The sequence below is a fragment of the Ylistrum balloti genome, unplaced genomic scaffold (genome assembly GCF_031769215.1).
Source record: "Ylistrum balloti isolate Yb309-2 unplaced genomic scaffold, AGI_CSIRO_Ybal_v1 Utg369612, whole genome shotgun sequence".
Classification (NCBI taxonomy): domain Eukaryota; kingdom Metazoa; phylum Mollusca; class Bivalvia; order Pectinida; family Pectinidae; genus Ylistrum; species Ylistrum balloti.
The window spans coordinates 271,409-297,415 of NW_026781887.1; the positions used below are offsets into that span (position 1 = coordinate 271,409).

Here is a 26,007-nt window from a genome sequence, read left to right on the forward strand (position 1 = left end):
AACTATCAGTCCCTACAAGATAAACTGCAGCAGATTATCCTTTGAACATATTGATTATGAGTGATGGTTCTGTTTCAAGAGCTACTGTTCTTTCATGTTTGTATCATTCAAACTGGTGCTAATATTGTTGTTGCACTTCTTGTTGTCTACTAAAGAACTGTATTTTGTTGTGGTTACTGTAATTTCTTGCTTACTGCCACGGCGTCAATTAGGAAATTAGATCAATGAAAAGTACATCCTGTGTGTGATACAGAAAACATAACGGTAGCTTATTTGTCAAAATGCCGATTAATATTGATTACTACTTATGATTTGCATATAAACTACTTTAACGTTTGTCTGTAGATAAGCTTACTATATATCATTAAGTTACAGCTATTACTCGTTTTAAGAAATACCGACTTCAGGTTGTTTTAGGAGTATGACTAAGTATGTAAAGAAATAAGGTCGTACAACGTCATAAATATCGATTTCCATATTGAAAGTGATTGCTAAAGAGTGTTCTGCACGTGTTCATGCATGCAATCCATCACATTTACTTTATTGATATTATAATATGTACTGTTTCCAGGTTATCATTCGGGGATTATATAATAAACATTTTACAATGAAAGGAAACTTATTTTCTGTATCAATTTATATGTGTTCTTATATAGCTGGCGCTATGACATCAAAGCCCCAATTATGGAATTTCGTTGACGCAGGTTTGTTGTAATGACGTCGCTAATAATTTTGTCATATTACTCAGTAATGTAAGAATGTTCTCCAACAGAATCGTGGGTGGGGTGAGGGAGGAGACTTTAATTTCGTTGATATGAAATTAGAAAATTCAAAATAACAAATTACAGAACTGATTCAAATAAATCATTATATTGATGTTTTTAAAGTGATTATATGACTAAAATAATTGAAACTAATTGAAATGACGTTAAGCTACGTCGGGATGAGGCATCTGAAAACTGAATCTGTACAGTAGCAGCACATGCATTTCCGTTTACAGCGATCATTCGCCCAACAGTTATAACAACTCGCCTCTTGATCCTTATGTACAAGAACTCGTGGGCGTGTTGGATTGAAACATTACTGCTTCCGCTCATGTTTCTACTTGCTTATACTGTAACGCTTTATAGTTGCATTTCTGTATTTTTTCGTTACAGCCTCAATGGTTGGTAGTACCAGAGTATGTTATTAATATGGTACAATGTACTTTTTTGTTCTCGGATAAAGGGTAATGTTAGGATATATTTGTATCTGTTGGTATAATAGAAGTCTCCATATGTACATATCTGTATAGAACTACCTGTGCCAAACAACCATATCTTGTAATATAGTGTTGAATGTTCTAATAAATACCAAATGATAATCAATGGGTTTTTTTTCTCTGACATTGTATTAATGATGATATCTAATTGTTCTTCTACCGTATAGCCGGTAAAGCTGGTCAAAATTTTCGCGATTTTCTTTTGAAAGGAAGGAATCATGATTTAACAAATTAAAATCTCGCGATCTGGATGTAAAATGGCATTTAGTGGCACGTGTTTCATTATTTCTCAGATTAATTTTTCGCGTTCACGTTAGCGATCACAAAATGACAAAAATGTCATCCTCGCGAAAATAACAGGTTATACGGTAAATTTCAAACAGTGCAAAAATTCACAACTTACATCCATTGATGATTGTCCTTGGTTTGGAAAACGTTTCCTTACATCACTTTTCCTCGTTCGTGAATGTTATATAAGCATCACATGTTGCTTTTATCTCTTGAAACTAAATGGAAGTCCACGAAATCTTAGAATCAAATAATCAATTTAACGGGATCATACTTGATATATTTGGCACATTTTACATCAACTATAAGTATTCTCATAGTGAAGTCTAATGTAGGCAAGATAATGTAAGATTCCATTATAATTACGTCTGTATATTCAAACATTTTCAGTAAAATATCTTACGTTAATTTAAGGAGAAAACTCTCTCGCTTTCTATTTTTTGCGTATTTTAATTAAAAGTTTATATAAAAAGAACAAGTCTATGAAGCGATACACGTGATGCGAATTACGCTAATAAACTGCCTGAAATAACACATTTGAATGTATTTTGGTGTAAACAAATGATGACGTAATAATATTTAAATGATCCCAACATGTTTTTCAATCCCAAGTCAATATATTCAACAACGGCATATCAATATATACCTAGTGGATACCGCGCCTGATTATTAGATATACGTAGTTACGTCGCCTACTCGATTGGACCTTTACTTAATCTTTATGTCACAGAAGCACTGCAATGTTATACTGTAACATTAAATTGACATTTGAGCTACGCGGAGATGGGAAAACAAGATCCATTTTATTGTAGAATTTTGAGATTATATCGCGTATTTCAAAAGCGATATCTATATACTTTTCGTTAATATTTATAAAGGAATCTGCTGGGATGTTAATGAAATAATTTATATACTGTTAACTGGTAAATGGTATTACAGCTATTGATGTAAATGATTGCTCCTCATTTGATATGATAATGATTCTGATGTTTAGTGTACGTAAATTAATCAAAGACAATCTGGTATTTGTAATATTTTATAACTTCACTATCGTTAATTACATGTGTATATTGGTATATGCAGTGCACCATGACCTTTGACATCTGTTGATTTGGTTTGCTGGTTTGTGAATAATAGAACTAGCGCTGAAATCAGTACAGTGTACGTTGCTGTAAGGCTGTAAGAGGATTTTACACTAGGACAGTTATTAACATTAGCGTACAGATAAAGTGTTTGGAGCATGTTGATGTTATTGTAGAGGCGCTGAAGGTCATGATGAAGTTTACAAGCTTGTTGGTAACTGTACATTTACACAATGTAATCTGCTGTAGCATGTCACGTTAGCGTATACTTGTAGAACGTTATTAATGACTTTTTTGAAGCTTGTTGACATTATTTTAAGATGTAGAAATCACATGGAAATATATGTTAATAAAAATAAAACCTGTATGAGTGTTATTGTTTAATTGGGATGACACAGGTATTATTCCGAATTTTTAGTGATTATTAATCAATATTCATAAAATGATAATTAATTTATGTAAATGTGCTGAAGATCAAAAATTGCAAAATATTTCCAGTGTAAAAATATTGATAAAATCCAGGTGGAAATGCATGATGTATGTAGTTGAGTAATGTTCCTGGGTCCAAGAATAATGTTTCTTGTGCATTTTTCCCGTTGTCATTTAGTCTCGTCGTACCACTGGTCGCAGGATGTTGTGATAACAAAGTGGATATCGTATATAGTATATGATAGTTTGACTAACTAATGAGACCATTGTATACATCAGGTGGATGTTTCGGTAAATAACATAAATTTCTGGAGTGTATTTAAATCGATGGCAAGAAACCATTGTAAACATCACATTACATGAAAATCGCATCTTGCACATGAATAGTATACAACAGTTAGCAAACAAAAACAAACTTTGTTGAAGATTTTAAAACGAAACTCCAAAAACTAGTAGTCGCAAAATAGTTTATGAAAATGTTGAATAGGTCCTAATGAATGCTATCAGCGCGCTTTAGTGCCGCCGATCGACCCATGTATAATTCGAGCCCATTACTTAGAGATACGGGGACGAGAGGTACAGGTTACGATATCTCCTAGTGTTCATTACTGTATCTACCTGGACACAGATAACATATCGTCAGATTACAGTGGAAAGAGGTCAAACCTTCTCGAGCATGTTCTAAATACTTGGTAATGTAAATATAAATACGAATCTATGTTTACCAGCATTGATTTTGTAACATGTAACGGTGACATTCAAAACTTGAAATAAGTTGTCTTTTTTTCTAACAATATGGAAGACAACAATAAAACTTTGCGTAAACCCTGGTATGTGATTTCAAGAAAATACCAATAGGAACTTTACAGACGTTAGCTATTCAACATAAGATTCACAAAAAGGTCAATGTGAAAAGGACAGAGCTGGATAGCGTTATTTTATGTAAAGAAATGATACAATTGTGACACAGTATATTAACGATCTGAACCCATGACACTGTTACCGTATTGTCCATAAAGTCATCGCCGAAAAGTGAAGGAAGGAAAATAAACAACAATGTTCGTATACATGGGAGATGACTTTACTGTTTTATACATTATTAATCCAAAGGTGTATTTTGATTTTTAGGGGGAACTTTTCTGTAGTATTATCGGATTAATAAGGACACAGTCATTGACTTAACACTTGTACATATGTACATACTGAAACCCGTTAACGTCAGTTATTAAAGCAGTCGCTTTGTATTTGATATTCAAAAAAGTTGTTCTTTTCTTCAGATTTTACGTTTTAAACAAATAAAGTTAGTCTATTCAAACATTAATGTTTACAAGTAATTTGGAGAACGGTTGTTTTTTGACTTTGTGAAAACACTAGTAACTAAAGGATTGAATATAGCTTACAGAGCGATAGAACAGAATCAATTGGGTCGTTCTAACGGTCGCGTTTGTTTATTTAAACTCGGAGACAGCAGAGATAGGTACCTTCAGAAACAAACCTATCTCACAAATGACCATTGATTGATACATAAACAGAAAGGAAAGCATTATGAGATAAAATCGAAGAAGTAGTACATGAGTACAATCCCTGAGTATGATAATTATAGTAAATGAAGTAGCGGCCAATCGGTACTGTCCGCCAAACACTATATAAATCATCGGCTACTGCCCGAAGGTTAGGTGTCATGTATTGAACTCTATAAACATTAGCCTCTTTCACACCATCCGTAATCATCTTGAATTACCCACATTGATCAACCAGTGGCGCTACCGTGTTAAAGATGTTTTCTGTAATTAAAAAAATCTTCAAACCACTTTTACAAAAGGACATGTACAAGTCCAAATAATCTTAGTCTAAACTCCTAATCACCAATACAAAAGGACTTGTTCATGTTCTTTTATAAAAGGTACCTGCCAGTAGAAGTTCCAGAGTTACCACTATGTGGTGTAGACATTACAGTGACAAAGTGTCTATTTGTTTTACATTCGTCAACTTTCAGGACATGACATTACCTGAGCTACATCTATCACCCTTCTCCCTTTTCACAACCTCCCTTTAGGACACTGGTGACAATGGTTTTGTTTGGTGAAGGACAATGGTTTTGTTTGGTGAAGGACAATGGTTTTGTTTGGTTTAGGACACTTGTGACAATGGTTTTGTTTGGTTAAGGACAAAGGTTTTGTTTGATGAAGGACAATGATGACAATGTTTTTTGTTTTTTTAAGGACAAGAAGGGATGAACATTTTTACATACGTGTATTTGAAATCTTTTCTACTACTGCACATTTCTTAGATTCGCGATAACGGATATACGGAAATATTGTCACATCCAGGAAATTTCGATCACTTCAGAAATTAGCAAATACAAATGCCTCTCTTGCGTCGAAACATTTTTCTACTTCGTTAGAACGAAATCAAGTTGATATCTCTTCGAGTTGAAAACTAGATGTCTATCATACTTGTACATCTACTCTATCCGTCAACAAACAGTATCAAGTCCACATGAGACAATAAAATCAATGGCACTTTGTTGTTATAAGACAACTTATCTGTAGATCGTAGAGCTAGAATGTATCGATCTAAAGAAAAAAGGGCAAATGCTTGACCTGCATGTAACCAGCATTTATATTAGGAGATGGGCGTGATTTTCATTCCAAAGATGTAATACCGTTGTCACGGAAACACAAAATAGAAATTGAAAAACGAAAATACGTTAGTTAGTGCCTGTCAAATAAGCAGTCAGTGAGTTATTTGTCCGAAAATATCCAGTGGTTAATCTGCAGATGTAAGAGACGAGAGACCGGAAGTCAGCTTGGGCCCTACTCTGGGAACATCTTATGGCTGGTGGAGTTTAGTCCGATGTGGTGGAGGAACAACACGGTCAAACTGTAGATGAAGCATTCTGGGTACACCAATAGAAGACCCGTGCTCAGTTAAGGTGGTTGTTAACGCACAATGGAGCATCCAGTACACAATCTGCCGAGTCGATTGTCATCACTGGTGTTTCAACACGTACATGTTCAAGGTTATGATGCACAAATTATACGCAAGTCCCAAATTAACTAATGTCTTCACAAAGTGTTGATACTAAAAATGATCGTAGTTTACCTTGACTATTTATGTATATGCGGATCCCTGTCTCTAGAATATATCAAATTATCAATAAAGTCTTAAAATGCTAGTTTCACATGAAGGGAAGATAAGCTAGTAGACAAATACAGTGGCAGTGCATCTTAACAAAACTTACAGACTGATAAAGTCAGCCTCGTACACTTGGACAGTTGTCCATTAGGATAAATTTCACATTTTACCCGTCTTATATAATGTTTCCTTGATAATCACGAAATCACATTAAAGCAAAATGAATAATCAAGTATTAAACTGGGTTTTGTATCGATTCTTTGCAATAAAAACTTTTAACATTAGCATGTCGATTACTGATCTAAATTGGAGGAGAATAAAAGTAGAGTACAAAGCAGAAACGGAATTCACTGTAGATCTATATCGTTTTCGTTTCCTTGTTTCTTTGAGGGCTTTTATTAGGAAAATGTATGCTTAGCGGAACTGTTGATGAACTTGAGAAGTAAATACCGCAGCACATTGTAGCCACAAAATTGTTTAGTACGGTTAGTGTAAGGGAGTGAACTCCTGTAAAAAGTATTACAACCTCCGCAACGCTGACTCACAGTGGTATCCGCTATGTTGATTCACTAAAAACCTATTGAAGGGCCATCGTAATTACCGTTACTTTGACAGATAATTAAAGTGATATTCCGAAAAACGGGATATGTTGTACCTTTTGAGAGTCATTTCAAAAAGTAGTCAGCATCAAAATATCTGTTCTTGTGGTCAGTTCGAACAGCTCGAAACGCCTCTAGTCAATTCGAGATTCAAAACGCCTAAATATAGCATATCAGGCGATGATAAGTAGATTTATCTATACATACACCTTGCGAACATGCGGTAAAATGTAGTTATTAATTACAGCATGATAAATGACATTAAAATGACCCTTTTCGAGACAGAAATTTTCGGTCAAGACACAAAGCCGGGCCCCTTTGGGATCTTTTTAATGTGATACTTTTGGAGAAGTTTTCAAACGACAAATTTTCCTATTTTTTTTTTTTTACCGTTTTATTTAGTCCAAATAGCTATTTATCCACTTTATAATTTTATAATATATTACAAATTTGTCATTGATTATCATTTGGGTTCCTTTTTGCTTATAACCAATTGTTTCTGGAACTCACTTGCTATCCGGGACTAAAATTATATACGACTGAATTAAGCGTTTACGTGACTATGATTTCTTGAGTTCAAGGTTGTTGAAGGAACACATGTCATCAGCTTGCCAATTGCAGCAGTTGTAGTCCAGTTATAAAAGCAACAGTATGGCGAATCAAGGTATGGTGGACCCATCACTTCAGCGATTTGTGATGAAAGAGCAGCAGCGGCAAAGATTCAACCAGCTCGTTCACGAACTGACGGAGAAGTGTTGGGACAAATGTATTGATAAGCCAAGCAACAAATTGGACTCGCGTACTAATAACTGCCTTGTGAATTGTGTAGAAAGATTTCTGGACACAGCCAATTTCGTAAATAACCGAACGATGGCAAACGCTAGAGCACCAAGTTCTGGTTTCGTTCAGGACAGCGAGATGACGTTGGATTGAAGCTGAATACGGTGTTATTTCTTAATAAATTAAAGGAATTCGATACATTTAGGCAAATGCTTGTGTAAAAAAAATAAGGACATCAGATATATCAACTGATAATTGGCTTGGGACATATGTGCACACTGGTCAACACGCCAGAGCATCAAGTCGGGTTTCCTACAGGACAGCGAAATGACATTTTAATTCCATAAATGATAGTACTTTTGGAGAAATTCTCGTTAATTGACATGCGATATTAAGTGAAAATTATACATATGTGTGCTTCCTGACCAGGGACAGTAAATGATAATATTGGAATGGGTGAAACTCAGTGAACACAATACAGATTGACTTCACGAACACCTTAAAAATACCATTTGCTTGAACAATATTCTACAGAGATCTTCAGCTGCTGTTCAGTACCATGCGGTACCGTCTTGTACTCCATCGATCATTATCAGACCGAATCAGTTTCCTTGAGATTTGACTACTTATTTTGTTTTCTACAAAAAGCTGTAGTGTACAGCTGTTTTGTGACATTTTGTGTTGGTATAAATGCATCACTGTTACATTTATGTGTGATTTTACAATCTGATCAGGAAAAAAGAATGTCAACAGTAAAACAATGAAAAAAAAAAAGATTAAAATGACAATAAGCCATATGTTTCTTTCATAGCTTTTATTCATTTGGTGTATTTCACAGACCTTAAATAACATGGATGGTTTATACATATGGAAAATGTGATATTAGTTATAGTTTCACAAGCATTTATAAATACACAAACAGCACAGCAAAGTGATTCTTTTTTTACCAGCAGAACTGGAAAATCCCCTGTATAAATATGTAACTGACTGCCTCATGATCATTGACATCACAATCCGAGAAAGGTTACATGGTACATTTGTCTTGTTTGCCAATGTAAATGCACAGATTTAAGATATATCCAAATCCATGATAACAGTGATGCTGGCAGTACTGTTTCATCTCTCCGACAACAATGTTATGGTTGATTTAAATATATGAAATTTATGTTTACAAATGTAATATTGCACACAATTTTTTGTAAATTACTTGTCAATTAATTATCCCATACCAATTTACTGTAACTTGCTCGAGCTCGTAACATTTGATAGAAAATGAAACTGAATGTTTCTTTTTATTATGTAACTACTTTCATCAATACTGGAGAACAATGGACCAAAGCATTTTGTCCAAACAGCTTTAAAGACAACAGCACAATTTAGAAGAAAATATCTCCCTTGGTTGTGGTATATTTGTAGGAAAATCAAGTGGATTTCAGATATAATTAAATTTTCACTAGGTAGTTTATATTACTTGTGAGCTATACCAAATGACAAAACAATCATCAGGAAATCTAAAATGGCATAGATTTGTACAGTGATCAAATTATAATCTATATATTCAGATTTAGAAAAGAAAGAAAATTGACAACTTTTCTGTTCACTTCTATATTGTCTAACTAATGAAGTGTGTACTTATCTAAGAATTATTGTTGATCAGTAGATACCCAAACCTAAATTTCTTGAATAATGGAATAATACAAACAAATAAAAGACTCCTACAGATAAATATACCCTCCACTCCCTCATCTTTTCAATATATAGGTATACTCAGGAGTTTACCTATTAAGGAGTTCATGGAACATCTTTTACACAAGCTTTTTATTTCAAAAGTGGCCAACCCACGACATTTTGCCTTCACTGATTACCACCAAAATCTAATCAGGTGTAGACATTGATAATTGATAGAGTGATGATATGTTGTGATTATGAATTAATTCTGTCCTGTGGTTCATGAAATATCTTGTAAACAAGTTTTTTATTTCAAGTGATTGGGAGTGACCTTTAACCTTGAACAATGCTATTAAAATCTATTCATTGGTATCTTCAACACACAGACTGATTATACCCCCTCTACCTAAGTGGGGGTATAATAAACTTATGATAGGCTCTAATATATATTCAACCCACACTGCAACAATTACCAAAGCTACCAGAACACTAAAGATTACTAATGTGCATTGTTTATATACTATATATATATATATAAACAAAATATACATTTTTTTTCTTTTATACATTGAAAAAAAAAATTACACCTCATATGTCCTCAGAGGAATGAGGAATAAAATACTATATATACACATTACAAGGTCACAATACAATTATATTGGAGTCCAGAGAACAAGTGACTAGCTATTAAAGATTAATCAGCAATCAAGATCCCCTACACCAGTTCTTGCTGTAAGTATCTTGCTCAACTGCTTAAAACTGTTCAGATATGAAATTATTACCTCACTATTATTATTCTCTCAGCGATGAGCTGAACATTTCCAGTAAAATTGACCTTCCCTGCTGTCAACACAAATGGACACAAGAAAGAAACATCTACAGCAAAGAGAATCTATCATTGTTGAAAATCATACTATTTGAAATCAAAGACAACTTGTATTAGCATAAGACATCACAAGTATATACAAAGTATGTAAAACAACAAGAGAAATGGGCTTCATAACTTCCCAGAACTTGTATACATGTATACACACAAATAAGAAAACTTCCTTTTTAAAAGGAAGATGTGAAGATGGTTACTTCATTATGCTATCATGTGGTCCCATATAACTTGCTAACACAGCAATGTCAATTATACAGTGATAATGAATGTGATATGAATTTGTAGATGTTGATCGGTAATATGTTGGAGTATGTTATAGGAAGTACCTAGGTTACACGTCTTGTAAAATGTTTAAAGGATACCAGTACAGAATGTATTAAAATTTAACCTATTGGTTGTCTATCTATATGTCAAGTAATCTCGGAAAAAGTCTGTCACAAAACTAAGGAAGTTGGACGTAATATAACATAAAATGCACACAAAACAAATAAATAAAATATTTGATTTCTCAAAATGGTAAGAATTTCACTATCTCAATACATAATAAGGTAACATAAACTGGAGCATTGTTTTTGTTTCAACATTTCTACAGAGCTAACAGTAGGAGTTTTCATAATTTGAATATGTATACAATAAGTTAAATACACCTTAACGTATACAAGAAAAGTATTTTGATGAGGCATATTGAAAGACAATGATAAGTTTCAGGTTAAAAGGCAGTATACTGTATTTTAAAAACAAATATATCAAATGAGCAAAGCCATCACCTTCAGTGAACTAAAAAATATTATTTAGCTCCATATGAGTGCTAAAGAAGCAGCATGCCAAGTAATTTGGACAAAATCAACATTTTCAGTAAATATTAAACAGAGCTGTATGAATGGTATGATGGAGTACGTTCTTAAGATGCAATATTAACAGTCTACAGCAAGGTTGTAGATTACTACTGGGTAAATGCCCTGTTTAAAGGAACCAGTTCTTTTCATGACAAGAGTAAAATTATACATCTAAGAACCTACCTTTGAACATTGATGCTTTATATAAAAATTATGAAATATGATGATGTTGAGAGATAAATGTTTCATATTATTCCTTTTTATTATTCTTTGTTTAACATTATACTACTGTTAGCAATTAAATGGCCAGAATTTGACATGAAGTAGTAAGAAGAGGCCTAATTAACCTGCATCTTTCACCTGGTATTAAATGCTTTCACAAATACATTAACATTTCACATCTTTGTCATTCAAGTCTTGGTTATTCAGACATTGTTGAAGGCTTTGACAAATTTGACCCTATGACCTTGAAGAGAGGGTAAATGTTATTTCTTTTTGCAAAATCAGTAAGGCTCTATCCTAGGATCATTTGGTTACTGAGACAAGCCGTTTGAAGATTTTAACAAATTTGACCCCTGTGACTCTGAATATTGGTCAATATAATTTCTTTTCATAAAGTTGGTGAGCTTCATCCATGGAACCTTCCCTTCATATATCCTTATTCCAGGCCTTTTGGTTATTAAAAGGAAGATGTTCAAAGGGAAAAGATCACACAAGAAGGACGACAAACACTGCACCTTGGAATAAGTTCATTTGGCCTTTCAGGAAGGTGAATGAGAATACAAATATTATGAAAATAAAAAGAGAATGGAAAGATATTGTGAAAGTAAGGCTTCCACATGAAATAGGATATGAATACCTTTTGTCATGGATCATGTAATATCACAGACATGAAATGTCAATGGACTCTGGAACCTTACAGTCGGCCCCCTGTAAGTGACTGGGACAACAGTCGGCCCCCTGTAAGTGACTGGGACAACAGTCGGCCCCCTGTAAGTGACTGGGACAACAGTCGGTCCCCTGTAAGTGACTGGAACCTTACAGTTGGCCCACTTTAAGTGACTGGGACAACAGTCGGCCCCCTGTAAGTGACTGGGACAACAGTCGGCCCACTGTCAGTGACAGGGACAACAAATGGTGCTCTGTCAGTGACTTGGACAACAAATGATGCTCTGTCAGTGACCGGGACAACAGGTGGTCCTCTGACAGTGACTGGGACAAGAGGTGGTCCACTGTCAGTGTCGGGGACAACAGGTGGTCCACTGACAGTGACTGGAACAACAGGTGGTCCACTGTCAGTGAATGGGACAACAAATGGTGTGCTGTTAGTGACTGGGACCACAGGTGGTACACTGACAGTGACTGGGACAACAGGTGGTTCACTGACAGTGACTGGGACAACAGGTGGTTCACAATCAGTGACTGGGACAACAGGTGGTCCACTGACAGTGACTGGGACAACAAGTGGTTCACTGTCAGTAACTAATAGGACTACAGGTGACCCACTGTCTGTGACTTCAGGTGACCCGTTCTCTGTGACAAGGACAACAGGTGGTTCACTGTCAGTAAGTAATAGGACTACAGGTAACCCACTGTCTGTGACTACAGATGACCTGCTCTCTGAGCAGGACTACAGGTGACCCTTTGTCTGTGACTAGGACTACAGGTGACCCGTTGTCTGTGACTTGGACTACAGGTGACCCGTTGTCTGTGACTGGGACTACAGGTGACCCGTTATCTGTGACTTGGACTACAGGTGACCCGCCATCTGTGATGAATAAGACTACATGCGGTCCACTGTCTGCAACTAATAGGAGTAAAGAGGAGTCCATTGTCATTGGGAGATCAGTTGATACACTGTCTGGGTATGATGACCAACTGTCCTGACTGGATGACACACCTTATGAAATGTGAAAACATGCTTTGCAAGGAGTGACTTTAACATAAAATTCAACACATAACACAATCCAACTTACACAAGCATGAACAAATATGTATTAAAAAAAGATACATCGAATCACACATTTTTGTCATTCATGAATATCCACAAAAGAAACATTAAATATACATAATATAGCTCATTCAATATCTAACAAAAACAAAAACAAAAAAATCTGTTCAAACACTTACCTTTCTCTCACTCACATATAGAGAAAATCTTAATCAAAGCCAGGATTTACATATACCAGACCTTCTACATACAGGATTTCGGTTTCACAAATATTTACATAAAATGCACTTAAATTGGCCACAATGTTCATTATCCTTGACAATAAATGTACATCTTCAACATGTGTAAAAAATGTTCATGAATGTTATCACAAAAGAAAACCACACAACCAGTTTTTGAAGTAATGCTTGATTTATAATTCGATTCTCTTAAACATGTACATGTTTATCTGAAGATAAAAACTGAAGAACCCATGTGGACTTTTTCTTGGCAGTACATAATAAGTCAAATGAAATCTTGCATTTACAATGAAATGTTTTGTTTGTTTTGTGGCAGAACAAAAAACAAGTGTAAAACAACATAAAAGCTTTATATTCACTGAATATAAAAAAGTATAATAAAAGATCTATCTCATATTAACCACTGTTTTTAGATAGGTATATCAAAATATCTAACTACCCTATATGAAAAGTACCCAATAGAATTTTCAATAGGTTTTAACAGATATTCAAAAAGCTTTCCAGACATGCCTCATTATAAAATTCATTAATAAACTGCCAAATAAATGAAAGTATCAACAAAAATTCTATTTCATAATTAAACAGGATGTTTTTTTCAATGCAGTGGAAATGGACGCAATTTACAAAAGATGATTATGCAAAAAACCTGAGGTGCCAAGCTTTTATTTCAAAATCATGAGATCCACAAAACTGGACAAAAACCATCATTCTGACCGGCAACAGATGGCTAAAACACTAGTAGATATGTATAATACATGTACATATTTCTTAGGCCTTTTCATTTGAAAATCTTCTGGCATTAATTTCTGATTCAAGGTCAATAAAGAAAGTAAAATTTTACCTTTCTTCACAACATATCAAAATTGAATATTTGGAGAATTTTGAAAATCGAACATCTAGGTATGTATCAACGATGTTTTATGTAAAGGAATTTAACTGCATGTTTTTAAAACCTGAGATGATTGGTCCCTATGCAGTTTAGTTATGACAGGCAATACTGCAGCATATTTAATTATAAATGCATACTAATATATGACCAACAATATTACCTTTGTCATTAGTCATCTAGAATTTGTCAGTGAAATTTCTTGACTACTATTCTAGTAAGGAGTTTGCATTGAACTATCTAACTGAACATAACCAGGTATATCATGTATGTTTACTCAAGTGAATTTCTTTGATCTGATGGAAACCATGAGTCAATTACAAAATATACATCCTTTGTCTCTTATTTAATAAGCCCCTCCAAAAAGAAAGGACACATTCTCCAAGAAACTGAAATTAACTAATTTCTAAATAATAAACTGATTGTACCTAAAACTGCAAACTTCTTTGGGTAGTAATTTGCTATTATGAAAGTGTTAAATGATTATGAGAACAGTTATGAGTTCCTGTTTTTTTAAGGGAGAAACTACCTCCCTTACTGTAATTGCTAAAACACCTAGTCATTATGATTTTTCTAAGAAGTTTTGCCTTTTCAAAAGATCATCTTGACTTAAAAGCATGACAATAGATGTCATGTTAATTCATTCTCTAAATCTCAATTCAGAATTTTTGTTGATTAACTCAGAAAGAGAAGAAGTGATAAATTCAATATTTATGAACATGTTTCAGACTAAATAAACCTCTAACAATGAATTACACAGAAAACTTGGCGCAATGAGGCTGTATATAGGCAGGTTCTGTGACTGGATTCTTCACTGTTCTAACCAAGAGGGTTTTTCTGTGTTAGCGCCTTTTAGTTTGATGTTGAACTGCTTCAGTGTGGCTTCAAGGGCGGCATCATTACCAGTAAAATATGCAGATACAGCATTGTGGAACAGTAATAGTTGTTTGTGCATCACCTTCACCTACAATGATAAGATAAAATCTCTTTACTAAGTTACAAAATAACATGTTAAAATAAGTACAGAATGTTAATTCTTTATTCAATTTCAAAAATTGAAATACTGAAATAGACTGATACTCATTTACGATACTAAATAAGACAAACAGGTAAATCAAATTTCAGCAATTTAGGCATGTCACATAACTTATGCCATTCATCACATTTTACATGGGGAAAAAAAGCAGAAACATTAGCACTATCAAATTGAACAATATATGGCTGTTCCGTTGCAGGGTGACTTTCCAACAGCAGTCAATCTTCTTTTGATAAAGCAATTCACTAAATTCAGAATACTCATCAACAACCACACAATATTTTATGCAGGAACTTCTGGTTTAACCTTGGTAATATCAATTCTAAAAATAATCCCATCATCAAATGGAACTGTATCAAGATACCAGTTAATCCCACAGAATTGTATACCATTAAATCAATGGCAAAAGTAGTATTACCTACATCAACAACAGCACTACAAATAGGAGTAGATAAACCTGTCACTCCCACATAAAAAATTGTCACAATATGTGGTTAGAATGAATACAAATTTTCATTCACTGTTTGAATGAGTTTTAAATCTGACATGGGGATTTAAGCTGCGATGACTAACTTATACTATTTTATGTTCACACAATACAAAATCAAATGACACATCAAAGACCAGGTATATAAAAAAAAACACAGTATGCATAAGGGAAAACAAAAACCTTTCTTAATAACACTTAGTTAAGCGCAGGTGGTTACCATGACAAAAGTCACAATACATCCATAAACATACCCTATTCTCATCTAGGAATTTCAGTTTGATAGTAACATCTGCCCTCAGTTGTTCAAATTTTACTTTGTAGTCCTCAAACTTGCGTTTGGACTCTTCTATCTTGGCCACAGTGCCCCCATCTCTTGGACCCAGCTGAAGTACTTCAAGATCATTCCTGTATGCATCATACTCTAACCTGAATCAAAGGTTGCAAAATAAAAACATTACTTAATGTGTCTGTTTCTGATAAGTATCACCTAATGTGTGAAGTGGACAAATAATTCAGAACATGTAACCACAAATAATGATGATATAATCTATTGTTTGCAATTCTCTTTAATTTTCACCTAGTTATCAATTTACAATCTATTATCTTGAAAATATTCATTTATATAACTATGATTTCCAATTTATTGACATTGAATTTTTTCTGTAGTTTTAACTGGTCTCACCTTGCATGTTCATAATGTCGGACAGTCATCAGTGAATCTTCCATGGTCTTATTACACAACGTGTTGACACTCGATGTAAAGAAGTTCATGGCACCTACAACATAAATAGCATATCATAATTTGACTCCATCAAATCATACCATAACATCTCTAACATATATGTTAATAAACAATATAATGAGAGTTAACACCATTTTGATTGAGATTTTTAGAACAAAATATTTTTGTGTTTACGAAATACTCCTTTCATATTCATGTACTATATTTTCTAAAACCATTTACAAACAGCAAAATATCCAATACATTGAAATATCTGTACAGAAGAATAATGCAAATTCTAACAATATATGAAAGTCCAACCAAAATCAGGCAGAAAAATTTTGAGCATCTTATATATGTAATGTAAAATCACATTTTAATGTATGAAATCAAAAGAATTCCCTCTTAAGTGCAAGGTTGTTTATACATTTAGTAGATATTGTTATACTCATCATTGGATTTATAATAACCAGAAAAATGTCTGCAAGACAAAGATGCCCCTACTCCCAATGATCAAAAGTATAATTATATGAAGAATTTGCAGAAGTTGTCAAATGAGACCTTTGATTTAGAAACGGATCCCATAAGAAAGACAAACAAAATTAATGAGGAAAATTGGCTGTATCCCACTGCATGATTAAAACTATCCACAGAAAACTGCTACAGAGTACAAACCTAGCAGTGTTTCTCCATTTTTTACAAGAGCACGCTGTGTTTCACAGTTGTAAGAGAATTCCTCTTGTAGTTCAGGACTTCTCTGTCCTTGCTCTCCAAATGCCTCCCCCAGTGCACGTTGGGTCTGTACAACTTGATAGAAGTGGTTGGTAAGGGCACGTGCCAGTCGTAAAATATTTGCGTATTTGCGCTGCATGTCTCTAAGAACTTCTATTTGTGTCTCAAGTTCCAGATCTACAGTCTTGGAACCCTTCCCTAATCTCTCAGCGAGGTACTGCTTTGTGCACTTGAAAGTGTTAACACTCCAATGTCGTATAGACTCCAGTTTGGATTGAGCTGCTGAAACCGTCTTGGGAATAAAGTCGCCATTACTTTGGGCTGGGGTTTGACTTGATAATGGAACATTGCTTGTGGCTGTGAGGTAAAAACAACACAATATTACACAATCAAAATTGACTCAAGTGTAATTGCTATGGATAATATATGCAATAAAGTGAGAGTCTCTATAAGAATTTTATGCATAAACATATAAGAACAAATCTATGTACAAACAGCCAAATCTGTACCAGAAGTTATATAATTATCATAAAGTGATTATCAAAAAGTTCTTAAATTTCAAAAGCATGAACACTTTTCATGCCTGAATCATTGCATTTTTTCATATTGAAAGATAGGAACTTCAGGTTTTTAAATCAATTGATAAAACAATGGATGAAGTGACACAGAATCATAATAGGTAGACGTGAACATCAGTCCTGTGATAGGGCTGTTGTTTCTCCAACTTATAAATGAATATAATTTGAAGGATTTTCATCTTATGTTTATTGGATTAGTAGTCCAAAAAAAATGATAAATTATACACAGCACAAAGTTAATATTTGTCGTGTGATAGTTGATAATAAAGCAGGAGATTGAGCCTATCTAAATGTCTATGTGTTCTACATGAGAGATCAGAGGTGGTGTAAAAATAATTGTGAAAATCAATAGTCAAACAATGACATAGTGCTGAATTTTAGCTGATAATCATTCCAAGGTCTGTTAAAAGGTGCCTACATACCATTAAAAATACATTTGAAATATACTCTATTATCATTTTTGTTGACTAATATAAATACATATTAAGGTGTTCTAAGCTAATACATGTATTTCTATAATATATGCTCAAATAGTTATTGGCAACAGGCTGTGAACATACCGGTATGAATCTCTCAGTAGTCTGTCACTCTCTGAACAATGATAGCAACCCCTATGATTTTATACAATGTAGACAATTAGCATGCCATTGTAACAGGTGCTATATTTGTGTGACTAACTATAAAAAAAACATGTCATGAAAACATTTACTGCTGAAGATTCCTAAAGAGCTAGACATTTCAATTATTCATCTGAGCTTAAAATATTTTTTGAAAAGTTCACTCTTGGTTAAAGACTTTATATTTGTGTGACTTTTAACTTTTGACCTTGGATGATGTCATCAGAAAGGGTACTTTAGCTCTCTGATGGTTTAAACAGAAAGTTTACAGTACGATTAGAGGGGGTAATAGGTTATGTTCTGATCTAAGGAAGGTACATGTAATACTAAGACTGGCAGCAACTTTATGATATACAGCAAAATAGGATAAGTCAAAAGATAGACAACAGATCTGTTGTAGTCAAAAATTGATACAAAGTGAAAGCAAACAAAACTATAATGTGAGAAGTGGCACACGAACGTATAAAACCTATTATTTGATCTTTGTATTTTTTATTAGAGCTGTTAAAAGGTACATCAGCTACATATTCTGTACACAATCTTTATTTCAAACATGGTCAAATGTGATCTTTACTTTAAGCTGCTAGGAATGGACACCAAAATGCAATTCTAATTAGATGTTTAAAGATATGAACTTAGCCCCTTACCCTCAAAATGGTTTACTGCTACCTATGTCCTTTGATCCCTTGAGTGATAACTACCAAACTATAAATACTGGTAGATACAAACTTTCATGCAGAGCTTGTGATTTATCGTAGACATGCTGTTTAGTTCAAAGATGATCAAAGTTGTGATCTTTCATTCAGTGAATTTGACTAGTGACCAAAGATCCTATCATGTGTTTAAATTTTGTATATATATATATAGATACTTTAGGGATAAAGAAACGCAGGGCGACATAATTTGCAATATCATGTGATTGCATTGTTCAAAAACAATGACAAGAGATCCCAAAGGGATCTTGGCGCCCATCATTATTTGATCTTTATATGCTCTTTGAAAGTTGGATCTTTTCCCTTCTTTTCTCTGTTTTTGCTCTTAACGATAAGACATTTGAACATTCCTTTGCAGAAATAGTGATGATAATCTTTACCTGCCAAATCCAAAATGGCTGCCTGGAAGTCATTTGTCTGTCACGACTTTCTCTCTAACAACTATATCTGCCCACTGGCTGCCATACAGTCCCAATCCCCAGTCCCTATCCCCTATTGAGCACTTGTGGGACCAGCTGGATAGACAGGTACGACGACGTCAGCCTCCCCCTGTTACTCTAGCCCAACTGGGAGCAGCCCTCTTGGAAGAAAGGGACAACACCCCAATGAGGAGGATAAACTCACTCATGATGAACTCCATGCCAAGGAGAATCAGGGCTGTGGAGGAACCAATAGGGGACATACCTGGCGTTGACTAGCCATCTCCCACCATCAATCTATTTCAATTTCAGATTACAGAGTTCTCTTTCAACTCCCTTCAATTATTCCTAAACCACTTACCAGATACAAATCGTTAATTTTGAAGTTTGTTATGTATGGATTAATCTTCATTCTCACTTTAAAATATTGAACATTACACTCGACATCTTGTCAAAAATCATCTTCAAAGTTAATGCTGCATTTCTTTATCCCTTGAGTATATATACATTAATATTAGGTGGTTTTCCCTAAACTTTGCAGTCAGACGAAGAAATATTACTATCCCTTCTTTACTTATAATTAATCAATGGTGGGGCTGATAAGCATGTGTGTGGGTGAGGGGTCATCTAGATACTAGTATACATAGACCAAAGATGGTCACAGAGAATGGACATGTTGCCAGAACACTGACGCTGGTGTGTGAAATGATACCCAGCAGGGAGAGGGGACACCGAGACGGGAAACTAGTAACTACCTAACTAACAGAGAATGAAGACAAAGACACTGACTATTACAGGGAGATGGGTAGTATAGGAACTGAATACTGATAAGACTATGCTCAAAAGTTATGTCAATACAAAAGAAAATCAGAGGGCACACTTGTTCTACCTGTCATTTACCTCTCCTCTGTGTAAAATATACTTATATAATATTTAATAATTTAAAAATATTGCGACATATTTGTTGATTAAAATTATAACTGTCTCTGATGTATATTATCTCTAAATTTAAGAAATTGAGAAATTTTTATGCAGTGATGAAAAGACTATAGATAAACCAGGTATAATCAAATCGAACTGCAAATTTGCAAACTCAAACAAAAACAGATAAAATGAATGAACGTAATTTCACCATTAATATGTCTACATACTGTAAGAAATAAAATAATAAATTGCAAAACCAAGCAAACAACATGTTGCAATAATGGCAGCTCACTTAAATATGTAGTCACCACAAATGTATTTAAGATATATCTGATGACAAATTTACAAATAATAAATTAATTTGTATATTGTGAATTTTGATTAATTCACCTATGAATTCTCATACATTATGAGTTTTAGAAGTTTAATCCTTATATACTACATTACTAGAACAACGCACTCTTGGCTATGTTCAGCTCTAATCCTTATATACTACATTACTAGAACAACACACTCTTGGCTATGTTCAGCTCTAATCCTTATATACTACATTACTAGAACAACGCACTCTTGGCTATGTTCAGCTCCTGATGATCATCAAGACTTATGATTTATAACTGTAAATAAAGAGACCATCCAAATGAAGATTCTGATATTTTCCAATACATTTAAATTGAATTCCATAACAAAGTATTGAAAGTTAAAACAGTTACACATTTCACTGTCTTAATAAAATAAATATGTATATTTCTTTACCTATTTTCTATAAAAATGTCACACCTGATTCTAAATTATATGCATAGCTTCTAATTTCTTAACAGCGGATCTAGAAAACTTTCATTTTTTCCCCTGATATTTTATTAACTGAAATTCTTTTACTTTAAGATCTGTTAGTGTGGTACCTATATACTATCTGTTGGCAAAAGATCATTCTTAATTTATAGAGTGTAAATAAAAGTGAGAAGAACACACCAGGAGGCATAGTAAATGACCGAGTTAGTCGTGGTTCAGTGGATCCAAAGCTAGCAGCAGACATAGAGCTCCCACTGTAAGACCTACTGATAATTTTTTTAGGTGAGCCACTCTGGACAGTGTTGCTCATGTCATTAAGGTTCGGACCATCTTCCAGGATTTCTTTCAGGTCCATCTCAAATGTGTCATCCTGTATTGGGTCTCCACCTCCATTTGGCACTGTACTCTGGTCAGCCATTGGTCACACTGTATGTTGTTTTAACAGACTAAAATGAAAAAAAAATAAGTGTAAATAAAAAAATTAAAGTTTCTAAAGAAGACTTAAATATATTATTCAGGTAAAAAAAACAAGAGATCCCAGAGAGATCTTGGTTCCAAACATTGTTTGATCTTTATATGCTCTTTGAAAATTAGATCTTTTTCAATCTTTTCTCTTCTCTGTTTTTGCTTTTTATGATAGTACATTTGAACATTCCTTTGCACAACTAGGCACCTAAAGGAACCTAGACATGAAATTTGAGAAAGATGTTATAGCGTAGTCCTCAAGAAATTGTAATAACAAACTTTTAAAGTCAAAATCCAATATGGCACTTGTCAGCCATTTTGTTTTTTCCTTTACAGTACCAAAATCAAACAGACACAACTAGGGATCAAGGAAAGCATACACATGAAACCTGAGAAAGATCTATGCTGTAGTTCTCAAGAAATAGCAATAACAAACTTTCAAATTCAAAATCTATGATGTCTGTCAGTCAGTCATCTTGTTTTTCTGATTAGTCCAAAAATCAAATTGACACAACTAGGGACCAATGGGGGCCTACATATGGAATTTAAGAAAGATCCATCAAGTACTTCTCAAGAAATAGCAATAACAAACTTTTAAAGTGAAAATCCAAGATGGCCACATGTCAGTCCACTTGTTTTTCTGATCATACCCAAAATTTAATTGGCACAACTAGGTACAAAGGGGAACTTACATATGAAATTTGAGAGATATCCATCCCTCATTTTTTCAAGAAATAGTGACAACAAACTTCATTGAAAAAATCCAAGATGGTTGCCTGTCTGCCATAATATTTTTTTCATCAGTCCCAAAATCAAGCGAGCACAACTAGGGACCAAGGGGAACCTACATATGCGATTTGAGAAAGATTCATCTAACACTTCTCAAGAAATAGCGATTACAATAATTGTTTATGGATGGACGGACCACAGACGCAGAGCGATTTGAATAGCCCACCATCTGATGATGGTGGGCTAATAAGGAGTGAATTTCTGCAGTGGATCAAGTAGGAATTAAAAAGTTCACATTGAGCCAATCATTGTATCACTAACCTATATTCTATTCTCAGGATTGTAGCTTAACTGGTAAATAATTGCCTGAAATGTTGTTCAATTTGGCCTAACTAATATAATAATACAATAAAAACTTCGCATATAAGTTTCCATAGTCTAAAATCTTAAATGACCTTAATGGAAAACCTTTCTTTTGACAATTGCATTGTGAAGTGATTTTATTATATTTTGGGTTCTTCATCATGAATCTTGATAGCATAAGTGTTACAACTACAATGTTGAAGTGTAATTAGCGTTTGATTATGGTTTATTTTAGACACTATTTCCATAGCCTGCATTTATCTTTCTGATAAAGGATCTTAGATATAGTCTTAAATATAAATCTGTATTAGTCTGTAGCTATGACTAATGGTCTGATGAAGGCAACCAAGGTTTTTTCCTGGGAATCTCAAATTTTATGAATGTGCCAATCCAGGGACTCAAATCACACATGATGTAGAGTAAAATTATATCAATCTCAAGTGTTCTTTTAATAAATCAAAATGCAGATTTTTGAAAGTCAGAAACCCTGGTAACCACGTGTGATACACATTTCAAAAGATTTAGACTGAAGTAGTTTCGTCTAGACATTGGTTTGGATGGTTGTGTGTTTTGGAGCTTTTTTTTATAGCTGTAACATATAAACAAAGTGAGTGCTCATATTAAATGATTTCAGTGGTTGTAACATTCAACACTTGCAGAAGAAAAAAAACCACAAGAATACTGCAGGAAAGAACAGTATATATCAGTTTCATGCCAAAATAAATATTCCTCATTAGAAGTATTGAAATGAGTACAAGTTAAACATTAGAAATCATAATATGGAGTGAGAAATATCAAGAGGAAATCAGTACTAAATTTGTATATCCATACCAAGTTATGAGCAAGTCTTTGGTGTCACAAAATATTTGTTATGTTTGCTCCTTTAGAATACATCTCCAAATCTTGTTTTCTGAATGAACCATCAATTATAACAATTGAAAGTTCCTCAAACAAGGATATAACTACCAAAACATTTTATTTTAAGTTGCATTTGATATGGATACCACGCCATTGTTTGATGTCCATAGTCGAGAGGAGGTGTTTTCACAAGCAAAAATAAATGTTAACATATCTGTTCAATGTTATGCATCAAGGTGAATGGATTCTGAATGAAAAGATTGATGAAATGTACTTTTGTTTTCAGAAATGTACATTAATTTACAACATTTTGAAAACATTAGCACCTGGACATAAAATTGCATGTCCGAAATGTTACATCCAACAATATACTTAGAATGACATTAACTTGTGTATCATTTCTGCCTTGTGGTGGTATATATACTCACAGAAGTGGTTGGTGTCCTGATAATAGTGAATGTAGTGAAAAACCTCTGAACATGTTTTGAAGAAATAGAATCATTTAGTGCTTGTGTAAATCATGTCATAATGTTACATCCAAGACATTGAAACTACAGCGATTTTATCTCTTATTACGAGAACGTTGGTATATATGTTTTACAACATATGTTAGAAGCGTATATTACAGATTGGTTTCTGGTTGTTTAATGCGCATTTGCACTACCATGATGAAACAGATGACCTATATAGTGGAGGATGGTGATGCAAATCAAATGTTATGTCCATGATATTAGATGAATTTATAGGCCAACGGTTTTAACAGGCAAACAAATATTTCATGACACCAAAGATTTCCAGTTACAGAGAAATAGGCTGAAAACAAAAGAAATCTCTGAAGTATGGACAGTCTAAAAATGATTCAAGAGCCAGAACTCATTCAAAAATTACTTAATAGAACTGCTGTTCAGGAAACACAATTTCTTATCATAATTACAAAGCCTGAAAATTTGAAAAGAAATCATCTGAAAACTAAGAAAGGAGACGTCACAACAAGGTTAACATTACAAAAACAAAGGCACAGTAACTGCCAGTTACCTTGGTAGATCAAATTGTGATTCAGAAAAGCTACTTCACGTCCAAGTTTGTAATAGTAGCAACAGCAGGGATGTAGAAACCGCTATGCTGTGTCAGCAACATTACTTCAGTGTAATTTTAAGTGGGGATCTCAAAACTCTTGTATATGTACGAGTTGACACACTTTGCACTTACATCTAAGAAAATTCTGACAGCTCCTTCAAGTACATATTCCTATGCTAACATAAAATTTGTTATTTGTTTAATGCTATTCATGTGATCAATATGGCTCAATGAAATAATAAATGTATTCAATCTGCATAAGATGGCATATTACCATCTGTTATTAACAAACTATTTCTCCCCCTGGTCTTAAGCTTTGGTTAATTACAACTAAAGACAGAGGGATCTCATTATTGTCATTTTACTTAATGATGAATTGTGCTCAATATTGTTTAAATCATTTGACAATTTTGACATGTTTTGTAAATAACCAGTACATTTCGATACATTAATTGTATGCATATATGGTGGCAATTCACCGACGTAGCTATAGCATAGTTGTCGAAATACGATTCTTAATGGGATCCAAAACTGATGTGCCAAAGATATTACAGTCAGGAGTTAAATATATCTGAAACATGACAAATATTTTATTAATATTCCAAGGATTGTTGACATGCAAAGCGAAAGCGACGTTTCCTAAAAAAACAAACTAAGAAGTCATTGAACATGCATGCAGAAATTATTTCTGTCAATTCGCAACAAACGTTAAAATAGCATCAATGCCAACAGCAACACGACTGCAAATATGAACAGCTGATGATCACTGCACATGACGTGGGCATGTTTGCAACGTGCAGTCGTGTCAACATTGCATTTTTGCCAATCATTGTGTTCGCTGGTCTAAAAAAGGAACGTTGTAAAAATTTCCCTTACAGTGCTTATGCAATTGTTATAGTTCCTTGACAACCATAAAACTGTAACCAGATAACAGACCTTTCGTAGTAAATTCCTCCGGGACATTTACTTTCTGCTACCTGTCTGTCTGTGTGTCCCTGACAAGTTGTCGATTCTGACGTCACCGACACAGAATTATACGGATATTGTATGTATAAAACCGGAGTGAAGTACATAAATCCGATTTTTTTTTTTTTTTTTTAGATATGAAATGTATTTTGGTTCCTTATTGAAAAAAAATGAAAATATTTCATGACATCTGAATGAATTCACTTGGCAAATTACTTGGCAAAATATAGTAAAATTTACCAATTAGCTTCCGTACACATCTCGCAGTCTCCCAAGAACAGACACATTCAGGACAGTACACAAGCCGTTGACCCAAACAAATAAAATCAGCTAAATTCATATGACAGGACATGGATTGAACAAGAAATATGATCCGGAACACATAATAATTTCGAAGAATAGATATATGATTTTTCATCACGAATAGATAGGTCATTCCTTCTCTGATAACAAGATGGAAAATGAAAATGCTATATGTAGGCATTGG

At 34.0% G+C, this 26,007-nt stretch overlaps 2 protein-coding genes across 3 annotated transcripts; both read right to left on the bottom strand.

Moving 5' to 3' along the window:
* Positions 1 to 8,376: 8,376 nt before the first annotated feature.
* Positions 8,377 to 25,561, bottom strand: LOC132546920 (arfaptin-2-like). Of its 2 annotated transcripts, none has more exons than XM_060210657.1 (6): positions 25,491 to 25,561; positions 21,330 to 21,508; positions 16,963 to 17,376; positions 16,249 to 16,342; positions 15,818 to 15,992; positions 8,377 to 15,004 (listed from the first exon to the last, which is right to left on the bottom strand). In XM_060210657.1, the coding sequence occupies exons 2-6, from the start codon at positions 21,478 to 21,480 to the stop codon at positions 14,852 to 14,854; spliced, it is 987 nt and encodes a 328-aa protein (XP_060066640.1). In that variant the 5' UTR covers positions 21,481 to 21,508; positions 25,491 to 25,561; the 3' UTR covers positions 8,377 to 14,851. The 2 variants fall into 2 exon arrangements, with proteins under 2 accessions (XP_060066640.1, XP_060066632.1); XM_060210649.1 differs by having other exon boundaries at positions 21,243 to 21,508.
* On the bottom strand, positions 12,019 to 14,219 carry LOC132547195 (bile salt-activated lipase-like). The gene is made up of 2 exons (XM_060210959.1): positions 14,204 to 14,219; positions 12,019 to 12,497 (listed from the first exon to the last, which is right to left on the bottom strand). Exons 1-2 carry the CDS (start codon positions 14,217 to 14,219, stop codon positions 12,019 to 12,021), a joined length of 495 nt encoding a protein of 164 aa, XP_060066942.1.
* Positions 25,562 to 26,007: the final 446 nt, after the last annotated feature.

Coding starts and splice junctions, on each gene's coding strand:
- LOC132546920 (XM_060210649.1), bottom strand. CDS start 21,480: ATGGCTGACCAGAGTACAGTGCCAAATGGAGGTGGAGACCCAATACAG. Junction 17,377..21,242: donor GTCATTTACTATGCCTCCTG/GTGTGTTCTTCT, acceptor TTTACCTCACAG/CCACAAGCAATGTTCCATTA. Junction 16,343..16,962: donor AAATGGAGAAACACTGCTAG/GTTTGTACTCTG, acceptor TTTATGTTGTAG/GTGCCATGAACTTCTTTACA.